The sequence below is a fragment of the Seriola dumerili genome, unplaced genomic scaffold, assembly GCF_002260705.1.
Source record: "Seriola dumerili isolate Sdu_G_001 unplaced genomic scaffold, Sdu_1.0 BDQW01000161.1, whole genome shotgun sequence".
Taxonomy (NCBI): Eukaryota; Metazoa; Chordata; class Actinopteri; order Carangiformes; family Carangidae; genus Seriola; species Seriola dumerili.
The window spans coordinates 4,450,540-4,476,339 of NW_019174416.1; the positions used below are offsets into that span (position 1 = coordinate 4,450,540).

General features: G+C 41.2%; 1 protein-coding gene across 1 annotated transcript in view; it reads left to right on the forward strand.

Annotated features, from left to right (window-relative positions):
• Window positions 1-25,800, forward strand: part of LOC111226769 (teneurin-1-like) — a 155,255-nt gene that overhangs the window by 94,002 nt on the left and 35,453 nt on the right. Inside the window, 8 exon segments of the mRNA XM_022752080.1 lie at window positions 963-1,197; window positions 2,425-2,544; window positions 2,632-2,893; window positions 5,486-5,771; window positions 11,487-11,630; window positions 12,386-12,638; window positions 13,402-13,422; window positions 18,565-18,797. Coding sequence (XP_022607801.1) covers window positions 963-1,197; window positions 2,425-2,544; window positions 2,632-2,893; window positions 5,486-5,771; window positions 11,487-11,630; window positions 12,386-12,638; window positions 13,402-13,422; window positions 18,565-18,797 — 1,554 coding nt within the window.

Consider the following 25,800-nt stretch of genomic DNA (forward strand, 5'->3'; position numbering starts at 1 on the left):
TCAGAGAGTAAAGAGGAACTTTAAAGAGAGAGTTTCAATTATTCTGCCTGGATGGGAGAGAGGAGTGCACGTATTGTCTTCCTCGTGAAAAAACAGCATTTATTCCACACACAAGGCAGAGAAATCACATGCACATCTATACTTAAAACCTACATTTCACTGTGCTTCTCTGTGCCTAATCTTTAATAGCCATGCCTGCGTAATACGCTACAGACCTGTGTGTTCTTTTAATAACAAGTAACAGTGTGCTTTCAAGCTGAAGTAGTGAATCTTATGGAAATCAACCATTGTACTATTCTACCTCGGTAGAAGGAGGTTATAATAGAATATTGTTGGCCTTTAGCTCTCTGCTCTGTGGTCAGATGCATTTAAATGTCAGCAGTGTTTCCTGCCTTTTCAGGAACAGGCTTGAAATGGGAAACACAAATGCTAGCCTGGCTCCTATTACCTGCCGCATTGGCTGGTGTCCGCGGCCCATTGTTTACGCCGGACTTTTATAGACCACATTCAAATAATGAATGGTGATTCGGGTCTGATTTATAGCAACAGATGCTACAATCGTGCACTGATGGCCCCTGATGAATCTCATTTGATTGATACTCGTGATAATGATGATACATGTGCGATTCATTGTTGTAGATCAGATCACTATAGCGGAGTTTCTCACCTGCCAGCGGTGCAGTTCTGAGGTTTTATGGTTCCTTCTTCTTTTCTTTCTGCTGCACATATATACAGCACCTCGACCTTTAAGAAGAGAAACGTGTTCTCAGCACCTTTGTCACTTAAATCTCGATCCTTCATTAACTATGCATAATAAAGACGCTAATGTCTTGCCTATATTAACTGTGTAAACTCAAGTACCCGCTAAACATTTCCTCACATAATATTGCATGTGAATGTGTGTTTAATTTTATTTTAACTGTCTCATTTTATTTCATTTTTAAACTCCCTGTCCATTTCAGATGGCCTGATGGACTGCGTGGACCCCGACTGCTGCGAGCAGCTGAGCTGTGGCTCTGACCCCTTGTGCCACGGTTCGGCCGACCCCTTGGCCCTGTTGCAGCAGAGCCCGCTGACCCCCACCACGCCGCCCTCACCCACCAGCACACACACACACAGCTTCTACCGCCGCATACGCTTCCTCCTTGGCAAGGCAGCCACACACACTCTCCCTGGAGATGTGCCCTTTGATACCAGGTATGTGCTTGTTTACTCTTTGCTCGCCTGAGTCTGAATAGCCTCATGTATTTGCTTTGTGTGTCTGTGTCCTTGAATTGTCCTGCTGCACTGTATATTCAAAGACATAAGTACTCAGTAATGAAGTAAATGCGTCTGTATTAATGCATTTAATCGCCCATTGCCTGTTATTTGTTTAATGAGAGTGTGTGTTTGCATGTGAATGAGGCTCTTCGTGCGTTCACATGCCTTTGCACACATCTTAGTAATCTGTGTTCCCCTGGAGATTAGCAGTCACATGGCAGTGCAGTGTCGTCCGCTATCAGTGTCAGGCTACAACTGCAGAGTATTTCTTTGTTACATATTTATGCTTAATGTGTCATTCAGTTACACCAGTCGTAAAGGTGTCACCATAAATTTTTCAGTGGCCTCTCACTGCCATCCAACAGAGGAAATACATCTTGCCGGCGTGATGATGACCCAGAAAGTTCAGTTTGGAAAACAAGAAGTGATGCCTCTGAAAAAAATGACAAAGGGCATTTTTTCCCTGGTTCACTTGTGGAATAAACAAATAAATTAATTATGTGAACGTTTTTTTCCGAGGGGAAATCGATGGCAGCTTTCAGGGTTGGAGTAACAAACGGGGCAACACAGCCACCCGGAGAAACCTCACTATCCTTCATTTATCCCTCTTCTGGAGTAACAGATAGACTCCATCAGGGAACCTGTGTGTGTGTGTGTGTGTGTGTTTGTGTGACACATGTGTGGGTCTAAATCTGTCTTCATTTGAACAGTTCAGCGATTATTCCAGGTTTGAGCAGTGTATTTCACACTTTACCTGCAAAATCAAGATGAATATTTTAAAACAGCGCAGATATGACTGATAGTTTACGGGCTATGTAAAGAACAACACAGCCCTTTCGCTGCAGGTACCACTGTCACTGTAATATAAACATGATGTGGAAGTTTTGCTTTTAATATGACAGGGTGTTGAAAGGTTTTACTGTGGGTGAAGCTATATTTATGGTCCTTGTATCCTGGCAATCTCTGGCAGATTTCTCTGTGCTACAGAAGGGAATTGTACTGAGCAGAATAAATGCAGTTGCTTTCTCTTCACGCACAAGGTTGTTTGGCTAGTGCATCACAATATGCCTTTCTCTTCAAACAATGATTATGTTCTCCATCATTGTAAACCTGTCATCTCTCCCCCTCTTTGTCTCTCCCTGCTTCCCGTCTTTGTTTTTCCAGTCGGGTAGCGGTAATTCGAGGTAGTGTCGTGTTGCAGGACGGCTCTCCTCTGGTTGGAGTCAACATCACCTTCCCACAGCATCCAGAGTATGGTTACACTATCAGCAGGCAGGATGGAAGGTACAGGCACAAATACAAGATACACATTTGTCTGTTTCTTTTTGTCTTCCTCCAGTCTTACTCTGTTTTACTCTCATTTATCTCTAGTTTTGACTTGGTGACCTTGGGCGCAATGTCTATGACCTTGATGTTCCAGCGCCCGCCCTTCCTCCCACAAACACGCACCATCTGGACGCCAAACAACAACTTCCTGGTTCTGGATCAGGTTACAATGTCCAGGGACGAAGCTCAAACTCCTAAATGTGACATCAGGAGTGTTTTGAGTCCCTACCCGCTGGTCCTGCCCTACCCTCTTCCCAGATACACGGGAGCATGTGCAGAGAAGGGACCAGCTGTACCTGAGCTACAGGTACTGTCCACTTTGCTTTGCTAGCAGCTGTGTGACGCTGGTGTTTTGTGCTGAAAGCTAATACGCAAACCGATTCATAATGACAGTGCTAAAATGCTAATGTTTAGCAGCAATGTTTATAATGTTTACTGTTTTTGCCACCTTAGTTTAGCGTGTTAACATGCTAACCTTTGCTAGTTAATACTAAAGATAATGTACAGCTGAGGCTGGCAGGAATAGAGCTGAATCAATAAGTCGACAAATGGATTAGACTGAAACTACTCCAGCTAATTATTTTGATAATCATTTAATTGTTTAATTGTTGTTTGCAGGTTGCTTTTCTCTGTTTAATATCATTGTAAACAGAAGGTCTTTGGGTTTTTGGACATGACTCTGAACTTCAACTTGGACATTTTATAGACCTAAATATAAAAGTTCTGGAAATCATGAGCTAGCATGAGACCACCACCCTCCACAACTCCCTCCCTCTTCCTGCTCTCTCACGCTCCGCCCAGCCCCACACCTACATCCTCGCCATAGTCCGTCTCTGCTAACGCTGGAATCTGAAGCCTGCTAGCCTATGGGTCAGCCATAGCAATGTCTTCCACCAGCTAACACTAGCTTAAGGCCTTGGTGCGACAGGAGCAGTAGACCAGAAACATGTTCATGTATTGATTGGCAGCTGTGAGCTCCCACCCATGACTTTGGCCGTCTCTGATTGGTTATAAGGGCGAGGCTCACCCAAAAATATAAGGAATATTTCTGCACTGCTGTCAGGCTGTTCAATGGGTCTGTGTCACAGAAGCCTTTGACAGCACCTCTTCACACTGATACATTTTGAAGCATATTCCAGCAAAAAAAAAAAAAAAAAAAAAAAAAAAAAAAAAATGAGAAAGAAGTTACATATTGTAGCTTTGACTATTCATTAATTTTAAAAGCCATCATCAAAATAATCTTTAGTTGCAGCCTTAGATGGAAATGTCATTAGACTTACAGTTATTTGGTGATAAGTGTTGTGTTGGACAAATAAAAGCACAAGCATGGGTAAAAACCTGCATAAAATGTAACAACACACTCTAATGTGTACAGATGTCAGTCAGTGAGAGTGATGCTCAGACTCAATTTGTAACAGCTCAGCAACAAACCAACCTGGTCTCATAGGATTTTGCAAATATAGCTCAGTTCATATTTGCATGATGCAAACATGAACTGAGCTAAAAAAATGAGCAAAATGCAAATTTGTGCTCCATCCATATACTTCCCCACCACAAAAGCAAATTAGGTGTCTGAAGGTCAGGTGTGGAGGTCAGACTGGTGATTACGTATTCACCCTTCAATGTGGCTCCAAATGTATTTTTTTCACTGTGACCACCAAGATTTTATTTCAGCTCCAACTAAAATTCTTGGCGCACAGAAAGTTGTTTTCCTGTTACCTGGACACATGATAGACTGCAGAAAATGTCATATCCAATATGTGCTATGGTCACACCGTCCTTTTGTGGCAGAGGAAAGAAATAACTTTTTATTTGTACATATCACTCATACCCACAACACATCATCTGTTCTTTTGAGTTCAGCCTCATTTTACAAAATCAGATGATTGGAACGAACAGATCATTAAAATGAGGGAACATTTTATCCTTATGACAAATAACACCTCAGGACAAACAGGCAGCAAGCAAATAAATGGAAAGAACAGTACTTAATGTTCACAGTGAGCTTAGCAACACCCACTGTGTTCACCTGTGTTAATAAAAGGAATCAAAGGATTTAGACTTTTGATAAAAATGTATCGTCGTCTAACAGATAATTTGATTTGAGGTAATCACTGACTGAAATGGCATGATGTTATCAAACAGAAATATTGTGATGGATGAACAAATGTTTCCTCCGGTGGCTTGTTAAATGTTTATGAAGGATAAACGTTATGGTTTATTTGCTAGTCTGTAAGGTATATGAAGCATAATCATTTTTCCACCTTTTCCATTACAAGAAAACCTTCACGGTACAGACGGATCTCATCATTCACACTTTATTTCATTCATCACAATACGGCTGCAATGAACAATTGTTTTCAGTTAATATGCAGTTTATTTTCCACATTAATAGCTTAATCATTTTGTCTATGAAAAAAAATTGTAAAATGCCTGCTATAATTACCCAGAGCACAAGATGATGAATTCATATTCATATTGCTGGTTTTATTCGACCAGTAGTCTAAAACCCAAGAATATTCAACATACATACAGTCAGATATGAGAAAGCAGCAAGCAGCAAATCATCAACTTAGAAACATTAACTAGCAGATGTTTGTAGTTCTGATCACTCACTTAGTCACAATAGTTGCCTTTTGATGTTCTGTTACTTTACTTATTGATTAATAGACTAACTGTTGCATCTTTACATGAAAAACACTTCTTTACAAAAGAGAAGTGTCTCCATATTCATAATTATCAGTGCAACATGGTTAACATTATTTGATATACCTGTACCTGCCAATAACACTTATTGTGTTAGCTCATTATTCAAATGCAAAGCAAAGATAAAACACCTTTTTTACTAAATTATTCTCTCCTATATTTCTCACTCTGATCTCCATCATGTCCTCCCCAGGCAGTGCAAGAAGAAGTTTCAATCCCAGGAGACTTTGTGAAGCTGAACTATTTGAGCACCCGTGCTGCTGGGTACCTCTCCCTGCTGCGGATCCTCCTCACACCTCCTTCCCCGTCGTCCCCTGTCTCCCCACTGGGCGGTCTGTCCAAGGTGCACGTCCGTGCGTCAGTCCAGGGAAGGTTGTACCAGCGTTGGTATCCTGCTGGGCCTGGTCTGGTCCATAGGCTGGTGTGGAACAAGACTGATGTTTATGGCCAGGAAGTCTGGGGCCTCACTCATGCAACTGGTAGGTAGGAAATGAAATACAATGGTTCCCATCCACAAATGTGTTCCTTTTTCTATCTTAAATAAGAGAAAAGACATATGTTGTATGTGATGTCCTCTGTCTCTCCTCATTTCATGTAATCTCTCTACTCTCTGTAGAATAAAGGCAAATATCAGAAAACATCTGGGTTATGAAAAGTGTGCAAACTACTGATTTCATCTCACTCACATGAATTATAAATGAACATCTGCTAAAAAACAGAAACATTCAAATAGTCTCAGATTCATTGAGGACAGCAGCAGCCGTCTGGGCCATGTGGAAACCATCTTACGTGAGGAAATATAAGAAGAACATAAGACCATAAATGATGATAATTCATTTCTTATATCAGTCCTCCTGCAAATGTAATAAGTTGATTTATGTGATTAAAGGGAGTTTTAGGTAAGTTGCCAGTATTATTGAGTTAGACCAGACAATTAGTACCACTCATGTCCGTGTGTAAAGTACAGCGATTAGCTTAGCATAAAGACTGGAAGCAGTGGGAAACGGCTAGCCTGGCTGTGTACAGAATAGTGCTTTCACGATGTCAGATTTCCACGACACAGTTATTGTTGGCAAAAGAATTCACACTAAAGATATTATCACGATATCTATAGAAAACTAAAAATAATATGTCTCTTTTTTGGCAAATGAATTAGACTTGAATACGAGTGCAGGGAGGTGGAGAGAGAGTCTGTAACCACAACTGTACAAAAGTGTGCAAAAAGAACAATTACATTTAATGGATAGAAAAGGCAACCAGATGGTCTGATAAACAAAAGATCCTCAAGGCCTAACATCTGCCATCATTATATTTTCATTTGTGCATTATTAACACAATATCAACAATGTTTTTAATATCACGGCCATCGCCAGTACTAGTATGTTGTGATGTCTCTAGTCCAGTTTTTAAAAAATTGTCTGTGAACATCTATGAAGTTCACTATTCAGTGAGTTGGTATCTTTTAAATCCTCAATGTGAACAAATTATGGTTTTACTAGGAGTTAAGTGCTGTAATTGACTTTGGAAGGTTCTTGGCAGAGACAATAGCCACTTCTTAGCCGCTGTGTCGAACAAATTGTTACAGCGTACACCATATAACCTTAACTTGTTGTTTTTACACAGTGTCCCCATTTCCAGTCTTTATGCTAAGCTAAGCTAATTGCCCCCTTGCAATAGTTTCGTAGTTAAAGCGCAGACATGAGAGCGGTATGAATCTCCACGAGAAAACAAATAAGGATACTTCCCAAAATATTTGAACATTCCTTACAACAGGACTCGGGTTTTCATGGAAAAGTGGATTTTACAGCTTAGTCTCGTTAGCACTGTCTTTCCAGCCTTTGAAATAAAATGTTTTGGTCAGCTGTGTTGAATGCTCAAATACAAACTAGGACAGAAATATTGTTGTCATCCACAGTAACTCTTAGGTCTTTGAGAGACTGCTTAGCACAAAAGCCTGATTGGAATTCGTCATATAAATGATTGACCATTCAGCAGGTAATCAGTCTCCTACTGAGAAATTAAAAATTGGAGATTGCCTGATTATGAAAAAAAATAATTATAGCTTTATCTGGATTTAGTTTATTGAATAATTGGTTTGACAACTGCAGCTTTACCAGCTTGCAACAAAGCGTTCACTATCGTTAAAATATCACAGGCCAGGAAATTAAAAAGTTGTAACAAACACAGTGGGAAGTGGATGACGTGAACAAGGGAACAACAAACTGTTTAGACTTTGTGCGACCTCTGCAGGACCTTCAGGACTGACAGAGGAGAGGAGTTGTATTGAGGAGGAGGAATAGCAGGATGGATGGTTCCACAAATATACCATGGAGTACCTGGCAGTAAAGATAATGTCTGCAGTGGCAGAGCGATACTGTCAAACGTCTGGATAGTTTTGACAGAACTGGCTCTATGGAGTCAGGTGTGTGCACATGCTAAACACAAATATGTGCATGGAAAGTTTTCACGGATGTGTCCCGTTTCTCTTTCTCACCAGGGTCGTCTCCCACCTGTGCAAAAAAGATATACTGGATATAGAACTGTTACTGTTATTGCACTTTGGGCTCATTATGGGAAAAAAACAGCCATTTTAAAGATGCCATAAAGGCTTAAACCTTTGAACTTTCTATTGGTGATATGAGAGATTATGTTTCCACTATCTGTGTTCACTACTTTTTCTTTGTGGAAGGTTGTAGACAAACAGTGGAGCTGCGAGCGAGAGCTTTCCATAAGCACTGAGATATCGCAGGCATACCAGAAGCTTTGTCCACTCAAGTGTATGGTCTCGTACACAGATTGCATCTCTGCATCCCTAGGCCTTCTCTTGATCCATCCCCTCCTCCCTCTCCTTATCTGCCAGAGCTGCATTTCATCTGCTCCAGCTCTCTCACCTTTTCTCAACTCAAATGATCTTGTTTTCTTATTTGCCCTGCTTTGCCAAGCCATCTCCCTCCCTGCCCTTCTTACCCCCTTCCCTCGTCTGCCGTCTTCCTCTACCCTCATAGTGTTTCCTGTGTTCCTGTCCTCTCCTGAACTCTCTTTTCTTCTCTTCCCTGCTTGTTATTTCCTCCATTCTCTCTGATCTCCCCTGTTACCTCTCTCCTGTTTTCCTCTGCCCTCCCTTGTTCTCTCTTCTCTTCCCATGTTTTCCCCTGATCCTTCCCTCTCTATAGTTCTTGGTGCTTTGTTGGCACAACGACACAGACGTGCACAGACACACACGCGAGCACACCAAGGTGTTTTTGCGCGCGTACACACACACACACAGACACACACAGACACACACAGACACACACAGACACACACACACACACACACACACACACACACACACACTCACTCACTCACTCACTCCATGTGCTCGCACACAGCCAGAGAAAGGGAGATCATGCTCTGTTTGCTGGGGTGAACACATTGCCTGAGGCTTCAGCAGAGGGGAATGAAAGCTTTCACCTGTGAGATATTGAGTGTGCATTTATGTACTATGGTGTGCATGTGCATTGTTTGTGAGAGAGTGTGTATGTGCTGGTGCGTGTGTGTGTGTGCCTTTGTGTCATTTCTTGTAATATAGCTACAGTAATATTAGGTTGTGAAGCAGTTCTCAAAACACTGACACTTTCCCTCTGAGATTGCTTTGCCCCTTTTGTCCTGGAAAAGCCTTGTTCCTCAAATAAAGTCAGTTTTATTGTAGAATTTAAAATAAAAACGAGACAATGTCCCTGTTGACGGCAATTTATTTATGGCAACTTTTGATGCATTTTCATAAGGATGGATTGGTTTCCAGGTCATGAAACCGGTTTTTCAAGGGGGGTGCAATGTGAATTTAAGGGTCAGAAATGAATGTTACATATTAAAACGTGCTTTTATTTTAGGAAAGTCTTTTTTTGTATTAAAGTCTGTCTATCCAAGCATTACTTCTATATAAGTTTAAACTCATAGGCTCTCAGTTCTGTTTCTGTCCTTCAAAAACACAAGATCACAAGCCTATCAGAGCTGAAGACACATAAAATTGAAATAAATGAGCCTTTTGAATGAACTTAAGAGATAGTTCCTGGACTGAGAACTTTTGTCCACTATCAGGTTTCTTTTTTTCTCTTTCAGAATCTCCTGTGTCCCAAATTACCCATTATTTCCCCTCCCCAATCACTTTATCGATTGTACCCATTGAGTTGGAGTTTTAAGTTGGCCCCGTGTGCCTGCTGAGAGTTTCTCTCCGTGTTAAAGGGAATCTCCTGAGTTTGTGCATAATGTGAGCGCCTTTACTTAACGTATTCCACCATCCCTGCTGTTCTTTATGCTGACTGTGCTCTCCTGTTCCCCTTGAGTGCCCATCAATTCAGAGGCGTGCTGGTTTACAACGAAGCGAGTTAGAGAGATCAGTGCCAACAGTGACTGACAGCGACAACTATTCTTCTATACAGCTTTTGTGTCAGACTTGTCAAGCTCTTCTTACTGTACAGTACATCATTATCTTCATTTGTGAAAATGTGAGTGTGAAAAGTTAACTGTATTGAACTCTTACTGCTTTGATTATACAAATTATTAAAGTGTGTTTTTTTTGTTTTCATTTCATACACTTAAGTTGGAAACAAATGAATTAGAACATCATTTGGTTACTTAAGGAGATATGCAACAACTTATTTTAGGTTAATTCAGCTTTGGTGAAAAGTAAGGCTGCGCAATATGCAAAAAAAAAATCATATTGCAATTGTAGTATGAGTCACTGAGTTTACTGAAAAGAATTTAAAGATGATGATGTGATTTTTGTTGAGTCTAGTACCAAACAAGTATGTTCCCTTACGTCTGGAGAATATGATCTATAGGCCGGGGCATCTGTGTAGCAACACAACGGTTGTGGTGCTAACAATGCACAACTTGGCCGTATTGCAATTTTTATTATATTTCCATTAATCTTGCAGCCCCTGTAAAAATGTACTTTTAATGAAAGCATTGGCCGCATCAAAAATGTGCATATTACATTAATAAATGCTTTACATAAAGATGCACTGATCAATATTTTTATATTAACAAATGATTAAACTACTGAGTGTAATTTGAAGGCGATAAGGCCACAGAAAATAATCACCCAACTCTGCATTTCATCCCAGCTTTACATTTTAGTGTTTTAGCATTTTTCAGCTCATTTTTTAGGGGGGTTTTTCCAGCCCTAAAACCCCAATCAGAGTTGTTTCCAAAAACCGCAGGCAGCTGTTCTCAATGAAAAAAGCTCTGATAGACCCAGAGCCAAACAGCAGATGGACAAAGTTAGCATGTAGCTTGTGAATGTAGCATTTAGCTGCTAAACAGCAAGATATTTGGTAAGCAAAATAAATATCTGACTTAAATTCATCATGTCGCTCAGTGTCACTGACTTTTTCCTCTGCCTTCAGTTAGCCAACAAAAAAAAAAAGAAATCAATGGCTGCAGCTTTAAACTGAATTAGCAAGATGTATCTAATATGTATGTATCTAATAACTAGAGCTGTCAAATGATTGTAGTGGAGTTAAATTAGAAAGTCATATGAATTAGAAATAATCCCTCATAATAGTAATTGTCCTTAAGTACAGTTTAGTGAAAGTATTTTTCACCTCTGAAAAAGACCGGTGACTTTGTACATGCATTTCTTTCTACATGTATGTGTGATTGTGAGTTGCAGAATGACGTGTATGGAAGCGTGTCTGTGTGTTTACATGTTTTTGAGAGCCCCTACGGCTTTGACACCTTCTGCCTTTAAACGTATTCCAAGTCTGAAGTGGTAAATTACTGTTGAGACATATTTAATCCTGCCAAGCCAAAAAAAGCTGTTGATAGTTGTTAGTTGTAGTGGGATGCTGCACAGCGTATCATTACAACTAAGAGGCCAAGCAGCTAATTCTAGGGCTCCTTCATGAAGACGGGCTCCTCCTGATTACGCCTCCACTTCTCACTGATCTCTCTCAAACACGCACACTGATGAGGGCTCGCTACAGGCCTTTCATCTGTTTCACCACTCGATACAATGTAGTTTTGAGTGCAATGGAGAATATGTGTGTGTGTGTGCGTGTTTGTGTGTAAAGTCTGGCTGTCAAGTTCTGTACAAATACCACCACACATAGTTATTTTGCTGCTACTTTAGTGTTACGCACAGCAGGTGAACAGTACATAGTTATTACCGTGCATAACATCAAGCCCTCTCGTGTATATTTGCATTTCAGTATCGGTCGGCTACGAGTATGAGTCGTGTCCTGGCGTGATCCAGTGGGAGAGGAGGACCGCTCTGATGCAAGGATTTGAACTGGTCCCTTCAAACCTGGGAGGCTGGTCTCTGGACAAACACCACACCCTCAACATACGCAGCGGTGAGGACGAACACAAGTCTCATAAACACAAAATATACCTGGGTATTGTTTTTGTTTTGTTTTGCTGCTGCACTTGCCTTTAGTTTCAGATGCATGAACTGAAATTAATTGAATTCAACTGGATTGAAATTAAATGAATTTTTGTTCATTTTTGTTCGAGAAGTAGCACTGATATCTTGCTTCCTTTGAGTCGGTCTCATACATTGTAGCCATATGACTAAGGATCAGAATGCTCCTACTTTAAATATATTTTAGTTTACTTTATCTGACATTACAGGAAGTAGTCCAGCTGAGAAGGCTACATCCTACTATGAATAAACCATCTCATTAAATACCTATTGCATTAAAACCCCGGAAATAGTTGTTTCAAATCTTAAGCACTTGTCTGTAACATTAAATATTCCTCACTAAATATACAATGCATATATTATGGGGAAAAAACAACATTGTTAGCTATTCTTTATTAAGATTTAAGAGTTGAATTTGATTGACCAGATAGCTGTCATCACATTTAGATTCAAATATTGCTAAATCCTGATTGGTGCAGAGAGGTGTGTGACATCGACTTTCTTCATGTGAAAGCCACCTACATAAAAAGCAGTGAGAGGAGCTCGGACAAAATTAAAAAATACTGAAATCATGTGAAATAATCAAAAGTGTTCTAACTTTGGCAGGAAATTGTGTGTTCATGTAGGATCCCATCACTCACTGTAATAACGGCCTTTAAGGTATTTATTGCTTTCCTCTCCCCCAAGGAATCCTTCACAAAGGAAACGGCGAAAACGTCTTCCTTTCCCAGCAGCCTCCTGTCATCAGCACTGTAATGGGGAATGGCTTCTACCGGAGTGTCCCCTGCGGTCCAAGCTGCAGCGGTGCAGCCAGAGACATGATGCTCTTTGCCCCCGTGGCACTGGCCAGCGGCCCTGATGGCTCTCTCTACGTGGGCGACTTCAACTTCATCCGCAGGGTCCATCCTGATGGATACACCAGAACCATACTTGAACTCAAGTGAGACTCATGATTCTTGTTGAGTATGCCTGTGATAAGACCAGTCTGATCTTGGCAGGGATCTCCCATAGTGGGAAGCAGTGAGATTCTGAACACTGGATTGACTTGAGCACAATTAAAACAAAATTAGTGTGGCTGATACGGGTTAGTATGGCATTAGCTCGGGTTGGCATCTGCAGTTGTGATCTTTTTGATCTCAACAGAATACACTCTGAAGTTTGTCTTCATGCAAAAGCCAAGTATGTGAGGTTCAGGCATCACAGGCTTTAATCTACCTCTTTAGGATGTGAGAGAAGCTCAAAGTCTTTGCTGTGAAACAAAGATATTTTTTACCCGTGGATTATGACGATGATATCTCCTACTGCGCTGCAGGCACTACAGTCTCTATTTCTGTACTTTCTCAAGCGTAGAATCTCGATGGGATTGCACAGTCATTTGTCCTGTAATGTGTTCTTCTTATGTAACTTTACTCTCTCATTCTCTATTATTATCATCTCTGACTAATATTCCTGGTTCAGACGGAGGTTTCATGGTGTCTGTATTTGATACTTCCCTGCCCTCTGGGAGGAAATGCCAAGAAATTTCCTGTTTAGGTTGATATTTAATGTGAAACAATACAGTTGTCTAAATCAGCTCTAATCTCAATTTATAGGGAGAGAATTGACTCATTGTAGCCAATGAAATTCTAAGTGACTCTTGTTAACATCACAAATTATTGTTTTACCTTCTCTTTTCTCCTTTTTAAACACTCCTTTATTATCAGGAACCGGGACACCAGACACAGGTGAGAACTGGTGATTAACACCTCTTTTATATATCTTGACAAAAGAAAAATATACACATACACACAAAAGACATGTGTCAAGAGAAAAGATAGGATATGTTGCAAAATGTCTCACAGCACTTTATCTTGGTTTGTTTGCTGCAAATTGGATTGACCTGACTTCTCCTGCGTCCCACAGACACACACAAACACACAGAAACACACATACACAGACAAAACACCCAAAATCTTCATGTTCTCAGGTTGCAGTTAGATCTATTGAATCCCATTTGAATATCACTGGGTGATATTAAATTTGTAAACTGGAAATCAGCCAAAATGTCAAGGATTTCCCGTTTCAGAGGATTAGCAGAACTCTGTTTAGAGGATGCAGCGGTTCATTCACTTCCTGAGCTGGACTAAAAGCGCGAGGCCTGGTGTGGCCTCGACATTGTGATGTTTGTGTGAGCTCTATACACCATGTTCGACAGAAGATTAGACAGATGTTAAAGGGTGTGTGTGTGTGTGTGTGTGTGTGTGTGTATGTGCGTGCGTGCATGCGTGCGTGCGTGTGTGTGTGTGTGCGCGCGGATGTTTGAGTGCCTGTCTGCGTGTGCACCACTATCAGGGGTTATATCGAGCCGGTGTTTGTGTGTGTGTGTGTGTGTGCGTGTGTTTGTGGGTGTGAGAGAGACAGAGAGAGTTTATCCGATTTGAAAAGGGAAAGGGTTTTCAAGATGCCATATCTCCAGCATGCCAGAGTTTTCAACCGTGCAAAAAGGATAACGTGGCTGAGTGTATATGCTTGCACTGTATAGGTGGGTGTGTACAAATGTCTGCAAGTGGGAAAATGTAAATGTGCCTGTGATGCACAAACCATAGTAAATACCTACTGGAAAGCCTAAGCCAGTGATTCCCAACCAGGGGTACTTGTACCCTGGGGGGATACTTCTGGCCTTGCCAGGGGGCAAGTAGAAAGATTGTGGAGTAGCTCAGATAATTACATATCTGGATGAATGGCTGATATAGTGTGAACTGGATAAATGTTTAAAGAGATAGCTTAAAGTAATGAATAAATATTAACCTAATTAGTTAAAAGTAATATGTAATTACTATATAATGGATAAAATCAATAATGTATAACCAGTTAAAATAGTTAGCTAAAGGTATGAATAAATAGCTAATTAGCTAAAATCTATGGATAAGCAGTTGTAAAGTTGTATTGGCTAAATGGTCAAAATAGCTCAAAGTAGGCCTGTTGGTTAAATGGTTGAAACATCCATCAGTCCTTTTTGCTATGCCAATGGTATGAATGCAAATTTAACTAAACCACAGTTGAATTATGTGAAAAAAATATTGTACCATGCACTATTATATCCACTTTAATATTATTAATAGTAAAGTAACATCCAGTTTAAAATCGATTCAGATTTGGAGCACAGGGAGAGGTGTCAGTGGGGGGGTGCTGTAGTTAATCCTACACACCTGTGGGGAAACTTTACATCAGAAAAAAAAAAAGGTGGAGAAGCACTGGTCTTAGCCTGTAGCAACTGGATTCTTCTGAAGGCACTTTGGGTACCCTCACCTCACCCCGGAGGTTTCTCCTTTAGTTCCCGCTTCCTCCTTTTTCTCCACACCAGCTTTTTACTGTTCCTCTTTTATTCTATACTATTGTTCTCCCAAGTCAAATACATTAATTATTCATCCATATTCAGCTTTCAAAGCTTTTCACTCCACATTCTTCCCAGCAAAGTGCCTATCAGCCAACAGGGCTTCAAAACAAGGTGCTCTCCGAGGGGAGACAATATGGGATGTACTCACTGTAAAACCATTGTCTATTCTCTCCCTTCAAGAGTTTGAGCAAAGAGTAAAGCAAATAGGGAAGGAAGTCCTCTGCAATATTATCTGAGAGCCCAGACGCTCGATTCAGAGAGACGGTCAGGAACAGCTAGATTACTGTGTCTATCAACTCTGATCATTGTTGTTGTTATTATGTGTGCGGGGAACAAGGGAGGCTAGAGTGGGATTGTTTGTGTTGTGGTTGTTATTGTTGTTCATTTCCCGTCCACTGGATAAATGTATTCCGAGCTGTGAGCATCTAATTGAGGAAAAGACAGGTGAAGTTATTTGTAATCAGTTGTACTCACCATGCGACGCTCGAGGTTGCTTCAAGAGGCCCAACAAATATGATATACTGCGCAGAGCAGTGGCACACTTTGGAAGACGGCGAATAACTCTCTTAGGATCAACCTTAAATTATGTATGTGCAGTTCAGTGCAGAGTTCTGTAAACAGTTATGCACTTAATGGACTAGATGACTGACAGCACTCTTGCCTATATTGCTGTGTTTTTTTTTTTCTTTCTTTTTTTTCTGGGTTGTGAGAAGTTTCCGGCTTATATCAGAGGGAAGTTTTCTCTTCAGAGAGTGAGGATAGAATAGTTTCGTAGTGCACGACTGCTGCGCAAGGCAAACAGACAATTATAGGAAACTGTTAGTAAAATTTGAGAAAAATGTTAAGAAACGTCTAAAGGGTTTTTAGGGCTGTAAGCGGTGCACATGCCACTGACAAGCATGACAAAAGAAATATTTTTCTTGACATTGTGATTTCCCTCGTAAGATGTTTTTCATTAAATGGCCAGTGAAAAGGTAGCTACAATGTTCAAAGTGCAAAATTTAGATTCTCAACAATACAACACAATAATCTACTAAAAAGGTTTTCTGTGATTAATGAATTGAAGATTATATGTATTGAAGCAAATAAAGTCGTCTCTGTTCAGCTACATGCGCACAGTGTTGGCGCTCCTACTCAAGGGACAGTACATCGCTCGCAGTCGGCATGAGACTAAATGAAGTCAGTGCTCATGGTGTGCCAACTGAAGCCTGAGGCTTACCCCTGGATCCCACTGGCTGCCAGTGTATGACATCACGTCTGTCACTGTGTTTTGGTCCGTCCTCTGCACGGCTTCCCACCCCACAAGGACTGGTTAACTTCTGGCCTGGTGGTTATGGTGTTGATGTAATGATGTAACATACGGTCTGGAATCTGGAAAGGGTGTTTTAAATCGATGTTCAATGCTGTTCCTGTGTCTGACTTCCTGCACGGCTCAATCCGCTCGTTGCAGCTTGATGTGACTTATGTCAAAAATAGAGTAGGTGCGTAATTTTAGTGGAGCAGAGCGGAGAACTGCTTCTGGGACACTTCGCTGCGACGCATCTGGTGAAATCACAAATCTAGAGTGGCCGCAATCAGCTCCGAAGGCCGCGTCGCAGCTGGAAGGCAACGTGTCTGTCCCAGGTGTAATCCAGGGGTTACACCGAGGATAAAAGACAGTTTTATTAAAACAGTATGAAAATAAAACATAGTGTATTTTTCAGCCTTATGCTGAATACACTTCCAGTGTTATGTCAACTGTTACCTCCCATAAACTAACAGTTACAACTAGAACAATAAACAATTATGTGTCCTCAAAGCTCATCTGGCTTAGACCAAATTTGGCCATATGAATGTTCTGGGTTTAATTCTGGTCTTGGACCTCTGTTGCATGTTATCCCTTCTCCCTGTTATTGTCCCACCTATTCTCCTGTTGCTCCCACTTTAGTTTGCAAGTTCCATAGAAGCGAAGGAAAGCATTCACAATCTAGCATCTAACATTTTATATTTGTGACATATTATGTACAACGCAGAAAATCAAAAAATCAAAGACATACAGTACATACATAACATATGATTCCTGAACATGACACACGGTCATAATGCACCAGTAGACTCTTGCAAAACAGGTATCATGTCACAGAAACATTATATTAGGATGCAGCTATTGGTAGGATTTACCAAGGCATTAATATGACCTACCTTATTCAATCTGCATATACATTTATGCATAAGGTTCCTTATCACTGCCTGACATGTGGATGCTGTAATGCTGATGAACAAATGACTAATGCATTAAAATCTAGGCTCATACAAAAATACCCTCATGGTTTCATCATAAGTAAGTGTACATCCCTTTATAGCACTATTTTATAACAATACTGTAGGAGAGGCTTACAGGGGGGTACATCTGGCCCCAAAGAGAGCTCTTCTTTATGTCCTCATCAAAAAGAGCAAAAATGAGTGAGTATTATAACATGAGTGTATTTCTTTTCTGTAGTTATGGCATTGCTATTTTCCAGAGTAACTGAAATTCAGTTTGAAATAAGAAAAAAAGGTCCATGTTTTGTTTTATTGTTACAGTGAATAGATATACCACAAAAAAAGGATTTACTTAATTTTCACCTTGATATAAGGACTATCTGGTTTATGCAGCGTACAGTCTATTTTACACATATAAAAGAGTAATGTAGAAAAGGTGGAGCACATTACCGAGAGCCTTATCCCGCCTCTTGATCCAGGGGCACTATTTTCCTGTTGAAGAGGTCTAGTTCTCCTTGTTTAAAGGATGGTTTACTGTAGTTTTGGGGGGAATTTTACTTTTTTTTTTTCAACTGACGTGTGAATGTGAAAATGTTTTGTTCTTTTTTTTAAGTGGTTTAAATGTCGTATCTTGAAGGTATGTAGAGATTAGCTCAGGTAGGCTTCACTGCATGGGATTATTCGTGTTAGCAGGGACATGCAAGGAACATGTGAGACTCTGGTTTAATACTTTGAATTCGTAAGCTTATTAATTTTTCTTTTCTTAACAAACTTACTGATACAAAATCCTAAGAATGAGATAATCACTGAGAACTATTATTCGGCTGCCATGGCTGTGGCCATCTGTACTATTTAAATTAGAAGAGATTAATCTTGTTGTTCCAGCACAGGCTCCTGGAGTTTCTCACACTAATGCTTTTCACTGGGATGACCTGATTACTGCTAAATGCCTTGACTTCAACTGATGGTGTTGTGTGGTTGTGAATACTGAGTATTATTAGAATTTCCTGAAATAGGCCAGTCTCACTGTCAATATAAGTTTAAACTGCATCATATCATGGCATAAAGAAGCATCAGTGTGTGTCACTCTGGGGAAATAGAACAACAGAAAAAAAAAAAAAAAAATCAAAACGCTGTTATTTGCCACTAGTGTGTCATGGTAAGATTTACATACATGCATACACACATTACCACCTAAACTTACTCTGCTTTCTAACTTGATTGACCTTGATTAACCTTCTCCTACTAGCACCAGCCCTGCTCATAAGTACTACTTGGCCATGGACCCGATGGGGGAGGTTCTGTACGTGTCGGACACCAGCAGTCGCAGAGTGTACCGGGTGAGGAACCTTGGACAGCCAAAAGACCCGTCACGTAACCTGGAGGTGGTGGCCGGGACGGGAGAGCAATGTCTGCCTTTCGACCAGAGCCACTGTGGAGAGGGCAGGAAGGCCACCGAAGCTGCTCTCAATAACCCTCGAGGTAAGAGAAAAGACGCACTACATCTGAAGAGCTCACTTCCTCAGTAAGTCACGACACACTTTTGCCATGAGTGTGAACTGTATTTACAATCCCTCCAGGTTGAAATATATGGAGATCAGTAATCTGTAATCAGTACTCACCGATCAGTATTCAGTAATATTCGGTACACCTAGGCTTTGACAAGTTTCCTGAAGGTCAGAATTTTTGTATTGAAGCAGCTCATTACACTGACAATTTCAATAATTTAGTGTTTTCCTGATTTCATGACAAAAAAAATTTCAGATTTGCCTGTATTTCATAACATCGAGTGCAACACTTTGAGTATCTGTCTTGAAATCCTCATGGGACGCACAGAGACTACTATCATGATCTCATAAAAAGTCACTTTGATAACCCTGGAACTGTCTCTGTGCTCTATCTGTGTGCTTTGAACATTGTTCTCCTTGAAGTATAGTTTTTGGAAAATCGTAATCTGTGTGGGAGGGTGGTAGGATTCTTTTCATATAACAATATTGTGCTCACATTTTACACAGAATTTGTCATCCACCAATTCAAGTTGGTCAAAATGCCGCATTACAAACTGTATAATCATAGAACATATATCGGTATCTATAAATTCCTTCTGCGACGTGTCCTTCCTGTGGGACGTTGCTGTTTTTGTAGAGTAGTCAGAAACCTGCTTGATACTTATATTATTTCATTCCAGACTGACTCTTGACAATTTGAATTATGTGTAAATTATTAATTATTGGATCGCAGACATAGTGAACTAGTGTTCTATTATATCAGACAAAAGACAATTGTGGTCCAAGTCAAATTTAATTAATTTTGCTCTATAAATTACAGTGCTGTTTATCTTTATTATTCATATGTAAAAATGTTTGTATAAGATATCTAAACACAATGTAAGTTTCAATGTTATGGCTGATTTCTATGTTTTGACTAAAACACACAGTCATTTAATCCATAAAATTGCACTTACTGACTGTAAGCCCTCAAATATTTAGATATGCTGTGGCATTGAAATAATGCTTAATAGGTTCAAGGATCCTACTGTGCGCTGGCACATAAACACCGCATCACAGCCCCACCACCAGCCTGTATTGTTGTCACCTGGCATGATGGATTGATGGTTTCACGCTGGTTGTGCCTATTTCTATTTCTCGACCCTGCCGGCGTTTTTTAAGTAAAAATTGATTTAACCAGGCAGCATTAATTCTCCCACTCTTCAGTAATTATCATTGTTGGTCAAAGTTACTTAAAGGTAATTATTTAATTCTCTTCATGTGATTCGCCTTAAAAGATAAGTGACTGTTGCAAAATGTTGTTTTTACAACAAGAAAACTGCCTTGTCTGCCAAACTACTGCTGGTCCTCTCACACAGCCGATATTCTGCCGTGTCACAGCAGGACAAGCACAAGTGTGGCTAATAAAACCGATAATCATGGCTGCAGTCCATTCACGTGTTCCCTGGTGTTGTGCTTGCTGGCTCATTGTCAAGGCTTACATGTCAATGGAATAAGGCCATTATAAATGCTGTTAGTTGCACCTGTGCTTCTGTTGCTATAATGTCAAAATGTTTACTGTGAAGAAAAATAGTTTGTTGTGTCAGCTTTGTAGTGTGCAACTCACTACAATTAAAGCCCTGGAAATGGAACAGTCTATTCTGGGTTGCACTGACTCGTCCACAAAGCCTGAATTACAAGAATCATAAGGAAATACGTCAAAAGTACAGTGAGGTCCAAAAAGTCTGAGACCACTTTCCCATGAATGGGTTGTTTTTGTTTTCTCCTCCTGATCATTCCCAGCGACACAGTGGCACAACAGTGTACTTACTGTAAGTACCATACACACAGAGGTGCTGTGCTCATGTTAGTGTATATACACACACACGAACACACATGTATGTCTGAGCATGGGAAAGTGGTCTCAGACTTTCCCACTGTCTCTTTGTCTGTGTGGATATATATATATATATATATACATATATATTCTTTCATTAGTCATACTGCTTATACTTTTAGGGTCACGGGGGGGGGGGCAATCACAGCTGGCATTGGGCGAGGGCGGGGTACACGCTGTACAGGTCGCCAGTCTATCAAATGGCTGACATATAGAGGCGAACAACCAGTCACACTCACATTCATGCCTACGGGCAATTCACAGTATCCAATTAACCTGCACGTCTTTGGACTGTGGGAGGAAGCCGGAGTATCTGGAGGAAACCCACACAGGCAAGAGGAGAACACGCAGACTCCACACAGAAAGGCCCCAGTCAGCTGGCAGCTTCATACCCAGAAACTTCTTGCTGTGAGGCGACAGATCTAACCACTATATGAGCTTCTGCCTGCGTGGCAGCAGCTCAGTACACTGCACAAACTGACCAATAATTGCGCACTTTGCCGTCCAAAGGGAGGCCGTTTCAGTAATTTGAAGATATTCGGTGAAAAAGAGAAAGTAGCTGGCCGTGAGAACAAGATAAGAATACGGTAATTGTCATGACAAGACAAGTTATTTGATCTTTTTATTAAAATGACAATAATAGCCTGACTAATGGGGTAAGCATGGCTTCCCCTGGCTTACGGGAGAAAACCGCACTTGTAGGCGCTAAACTTAACCAAAATACGCCTGTCATATTAAGCTTTTCTAATACAGAGAAGTCTGCAGATTCAGCTCTGATTCCCTCCTAGCTTTAGCTCAGTTCGAGCTATTTGAATTAATGCACATATATTTCAGACATTAAGCCTGGAGTGTCGATTTGAATTGGTTAATCGTTCTACCCTTACTTATTAGCTGACAGGAGTGGATTCCAGCAATGTGTCTTTTCTGCTGTTGCACTACATTTCTATTTCCTTTCCTCTGCCCTGCCTGTTGGCTGGAACAAGGCGTGCTAGTGTCTTCTGACTTTTGTCATTAATAAGACATTGTCACCCAGGGGAAAGCTGGAGTTTGGAAAGTTTTTTTTTTTTTTTTTTGTTCATTGCACAAGGCCCTAGAAGTAAAATGTAGACATCAAGTGTCAGTTTGTCTAAAACAGTGAAAGCAGCATGCCTGTGGTGTTGAGAGATAAACAATATTTCATCATTTGTTTTTATTATATGTTTTATATATTTTTTTAATCGTTGAAATGACAAATGAAGTCCAAACTTTAACTTGCACTAATGATTCTTTCTTGCTGTACTGACACATTTTTGATCACACTCATCAACCAAAGCTAAGCCGAGATCAATTTCCCCCCAAAAAATCACATTATCCTGCGTATGCTGTGATCACATATTTTTTTCTAGATATGACAAATGTGTAATATTTGTGTATAGTGTTGTGCTTATATTTCATCCTAGGTATATTTGCTTTGGTTCGTATTCTGACATACAGTATATTTTCAATACATGCCTGACAATGACGACCGTGAATATAAATGAGAGAAAAGGACGAGGGGGTTGAACTGAGAACAAGTCGGGGGAGGAGGGAACGACATTATCTATCATTCATCAACGTCATCGGCGTGTCCATGCACAGCAAAACACGAACCTGCATTTGTTTACGGAAGCATAGAGGAGGACAGTATGTCTAATAATCTATCTACCTTTCCAACACTTGAATGAATGAAATCCTTCAAATAGAAATGCTGCAGTTTTCTGTTCTTTGTTCAGTGACATTGAACTCCCCACTCACTTCTTGATGGAGCATCATATGCTGCATTGGTTTGTCTTCCACTAGCTGAGGTTCCTAAGCGTATGTTTTTGTTTCCACTGCCCAGCAATCGGTGGAATCAGGCCACTGTGTAGCTAATATCCCGTACTGATGTCTGTAAAGGCCCTAATAGAACTAGATCTGGCTTGTGGGGGCTGCGTTTGTACAAAAAACATGAGCTGCCAAGAAGAAGAAATAATCTGTTTACCGCTCTCACCAATCACACCCACACACCTGGCCACCTCTTAGTCCCCAGGTCGCACAGGAGTTTTAGCCACAGGCCTGTCACTCAGGCTGCGCCCACAGCCCTACGTGGCCTCTCCCCGTCAGTCACACTCAGCTTGTGCGTGCAATGCAGTCTGACGTCGGAGGCAGACAGCCAGTCGATATGGAGCACAATAAACAAATGTACTGCACAAGTGTCTCCACTCTTCAAATGTCACTGATTCTAAATACAAAGTAGCTCCACAGTTGATAGCAGAACTTTGATATTTATTTCCCCGAACGTCCTAAGTTCATACAGACAGAAAAGGGAAAAAAATAAAAAAGGGAAAAAAGAGAAGATGATAAGAGAAAAACAAGATTGGATCTGATTTCTGTTACAATCTGATGAACGATCAGAAGACTATTATTCTCAGTGTTCATGCCCCTTATGCTTTAGAACATGCTGTATCCCTGCCTTTATACAGTAATAGAATATTCTGTCCCATGACTGCCTGTTCTCTCACGGTCAGGTATTTTATACTCTTTGACTCACTGCACTTCACAGACTCTCTTCTGTGGCCATTGTGCTCCGACTAACCAGCTCTTATAAAGGCTCTGGAGATTTCTGCCTGGAGCCCCCTGGTTCCCTGTCATCCATCTGCCACAGCCCACACTCTTCCTCCTCCTCGCACCCTCTTACCAATGGTAATGAGTGGTAGACTTCACAGAGAAATATCTGTCCGTTCCTTTTTTGAAGCTGTGGCTCTGTGATTCTCCGGCATTGATCTTGTCTTGTGTCCTCTGGTGAGCTCCTCGCACCAAATTAGAGCCTTCCTTCATTTTCCCCACTCCCTTCACTCTCTTTTTCTATCCCTCCCCCTGTCTCATTGATGAATCATCCTTGTGCCCCAGTGTTGACATAGCTGCAGTAGGCCTGCTGCGACGCATAATATTGTTACAACATGGCAAACAGTTGTTAAATAGTAATCCATAATTTTAATTTAGCCAACAATGTTGCAGCACCATTGAGCACACTGCCATTGCCCAAGTTTGTAGTCTCTCCATAGCGTAAGCTGCCGGGATTATCTCGTGTCCTTCAAACACTCTCTTATGAATACAAGATCTGGGGCATTGTTTAGAGTTGGCTCCGCATGTGCTTCTGCAGTCAATTAGTGTGGTAAATAAAAGGCCTTGCTCCATTTAGGATGGATCCCATGTCTGACATGAAAGAGACGTCAGTCCCACAGGACTCTGCAGCCTTGGCTCGCATCTCTGGACTCCTTCTGTTCACAACATGAAGGGGCCCTTTTTTTTTTTTTTTTTTGTACACATTTGGTGAGTAATAGATATGTGGAAGTAAAAATGTCTGTGTCTGTGTTTCATGTGTCGGTTTGGACAGAGGAGTTCAGAGTGACTCCAGTGATTGAGAGTTTAGTTGTTGTTGTTTGCCATGCGCAGGTCTTATCTATTTTTTGTTGACTACTCCCAGACAGCAAAGCTGACATCCACAGAGAGAGGTGTGTGTGTGTGTGTGCGTGTCTGTGTGTGTCTGTGTGTGTGTGCGTGTCTGTGTGTGTGTGTGTGTGTGTGTGTCTGTGTGTGTGTGCGTGTCTGTGTGTGTGCGCGCGCACGCATGGCAGTGTGTGAGCACTTGCAGTGTCAGTCTCTCACTCTGACCCACAGGGGGCAGACTAATGCCCTTATCAGAAGCTGACATGCTGCCACCACATTTCTCCCTCTTGCCCCGTCGGCCTCTCTCTCTCTCCTCCTCTTTTCTCTCTTCCTCTGCTTTCTTTCTGTCTCTTTCTCCATCTCTCTCTCTTCCCCACACAGACAGACACAACACATTTGTCCCCATCTCACTGAGCCCCAGAGCTGCGAGGCACGCCATCAGAGTCGAGATAGCAGGGCCAGGGTGCCGAATGAAGCAGTAGGGTTTAAGACTGGTCGCGGTTATTAGCATGTTGAACAGCCAGGGAGTTTTAAAAAGAAGAGACACAGCCAGGGGTAAATATTGCTTCACATGGCACATTGCTGCTCAGCCACCAAACTCCAGCCAGGCTTCGCATCGTACAGTATCTGTCAGTATGTGTCTTGGCTGGCGGTTGACGTTTACGCGGCTCAGGTGAAGGAATATCTTCACGCATTGGGCGCCGGTCTCATTTACAGAGATGGCGGAAAACATTGGCAGTGTGCAAAGGAGCGTTTCCCAGTTTGTTTCATCAGTGTGAATCAAGCATTGGATGTTGTCAGCAAGCCTGTACTCAAACCATTAACTCAGCAAACACCTGCCCCCTGCTTCTACTCCAGCAGTGGAGTCATACGACTGGTAGTGTCCTTTAACTGCACAGCTTTAATCACTGCAGCTTGCCTTTCACATTTCCCGAATCTGCCACTTCCCAAACTGTATTTGCTGGCTGCAGCAGTGAAGTTATAAGATCTCCTAGGGCTGTGTAGCCTCTATGCCAGCTGCTTTGTGTTATAACTTTGGAATGAATATGCCATTGTTATTCTACCTCTGGCTCCCATAGCATTTAGGGCAGAGTGATTGTTGCGTCTCACAAAATAGAGAAAGGGAGAGGGAGAGAGGATTAAATTGATAGAGAAAAAGAGGGAGCTCAGAACCGAAAGAGCTGGAGAGTGAGGGAGAAATTGTGTGCAACAGAGAACAAAAATAATATGAAATTAATAGAGAAAAATGGGGAATGGAGGGAAAGAGAGAACAAGAGAGTGAATGAAATGGATAAAGAGAGAGAGAGAACTCAGTGTTTTGCGTCTAAATCCTGCAGCATGCAGCAGCAGTCCCACACCTCATCTGCATATTAAACTGGCCCTGTGGCTGCCTTCCCTCTCAGAGGGTCAACTATCATTGTTTCTGTTGGTTTAAACAGAGCACTGCTTCGCAAAACAAGGGCATCAGATAAGTCATACTGTGTTTTTATCTCCAAGATTTGGTTTATGTGTGAGCGTGTGCATATGTGTGCGCAATTTTTAACAGCCTGCTCCTGTGTTTCATTCCACATTGACCGAGCTTTTGTCTTTGCCCCTGGACATTCCTGCATTAATGATACACACATGAATTAATCACACAGCAAGGCAAACAGCA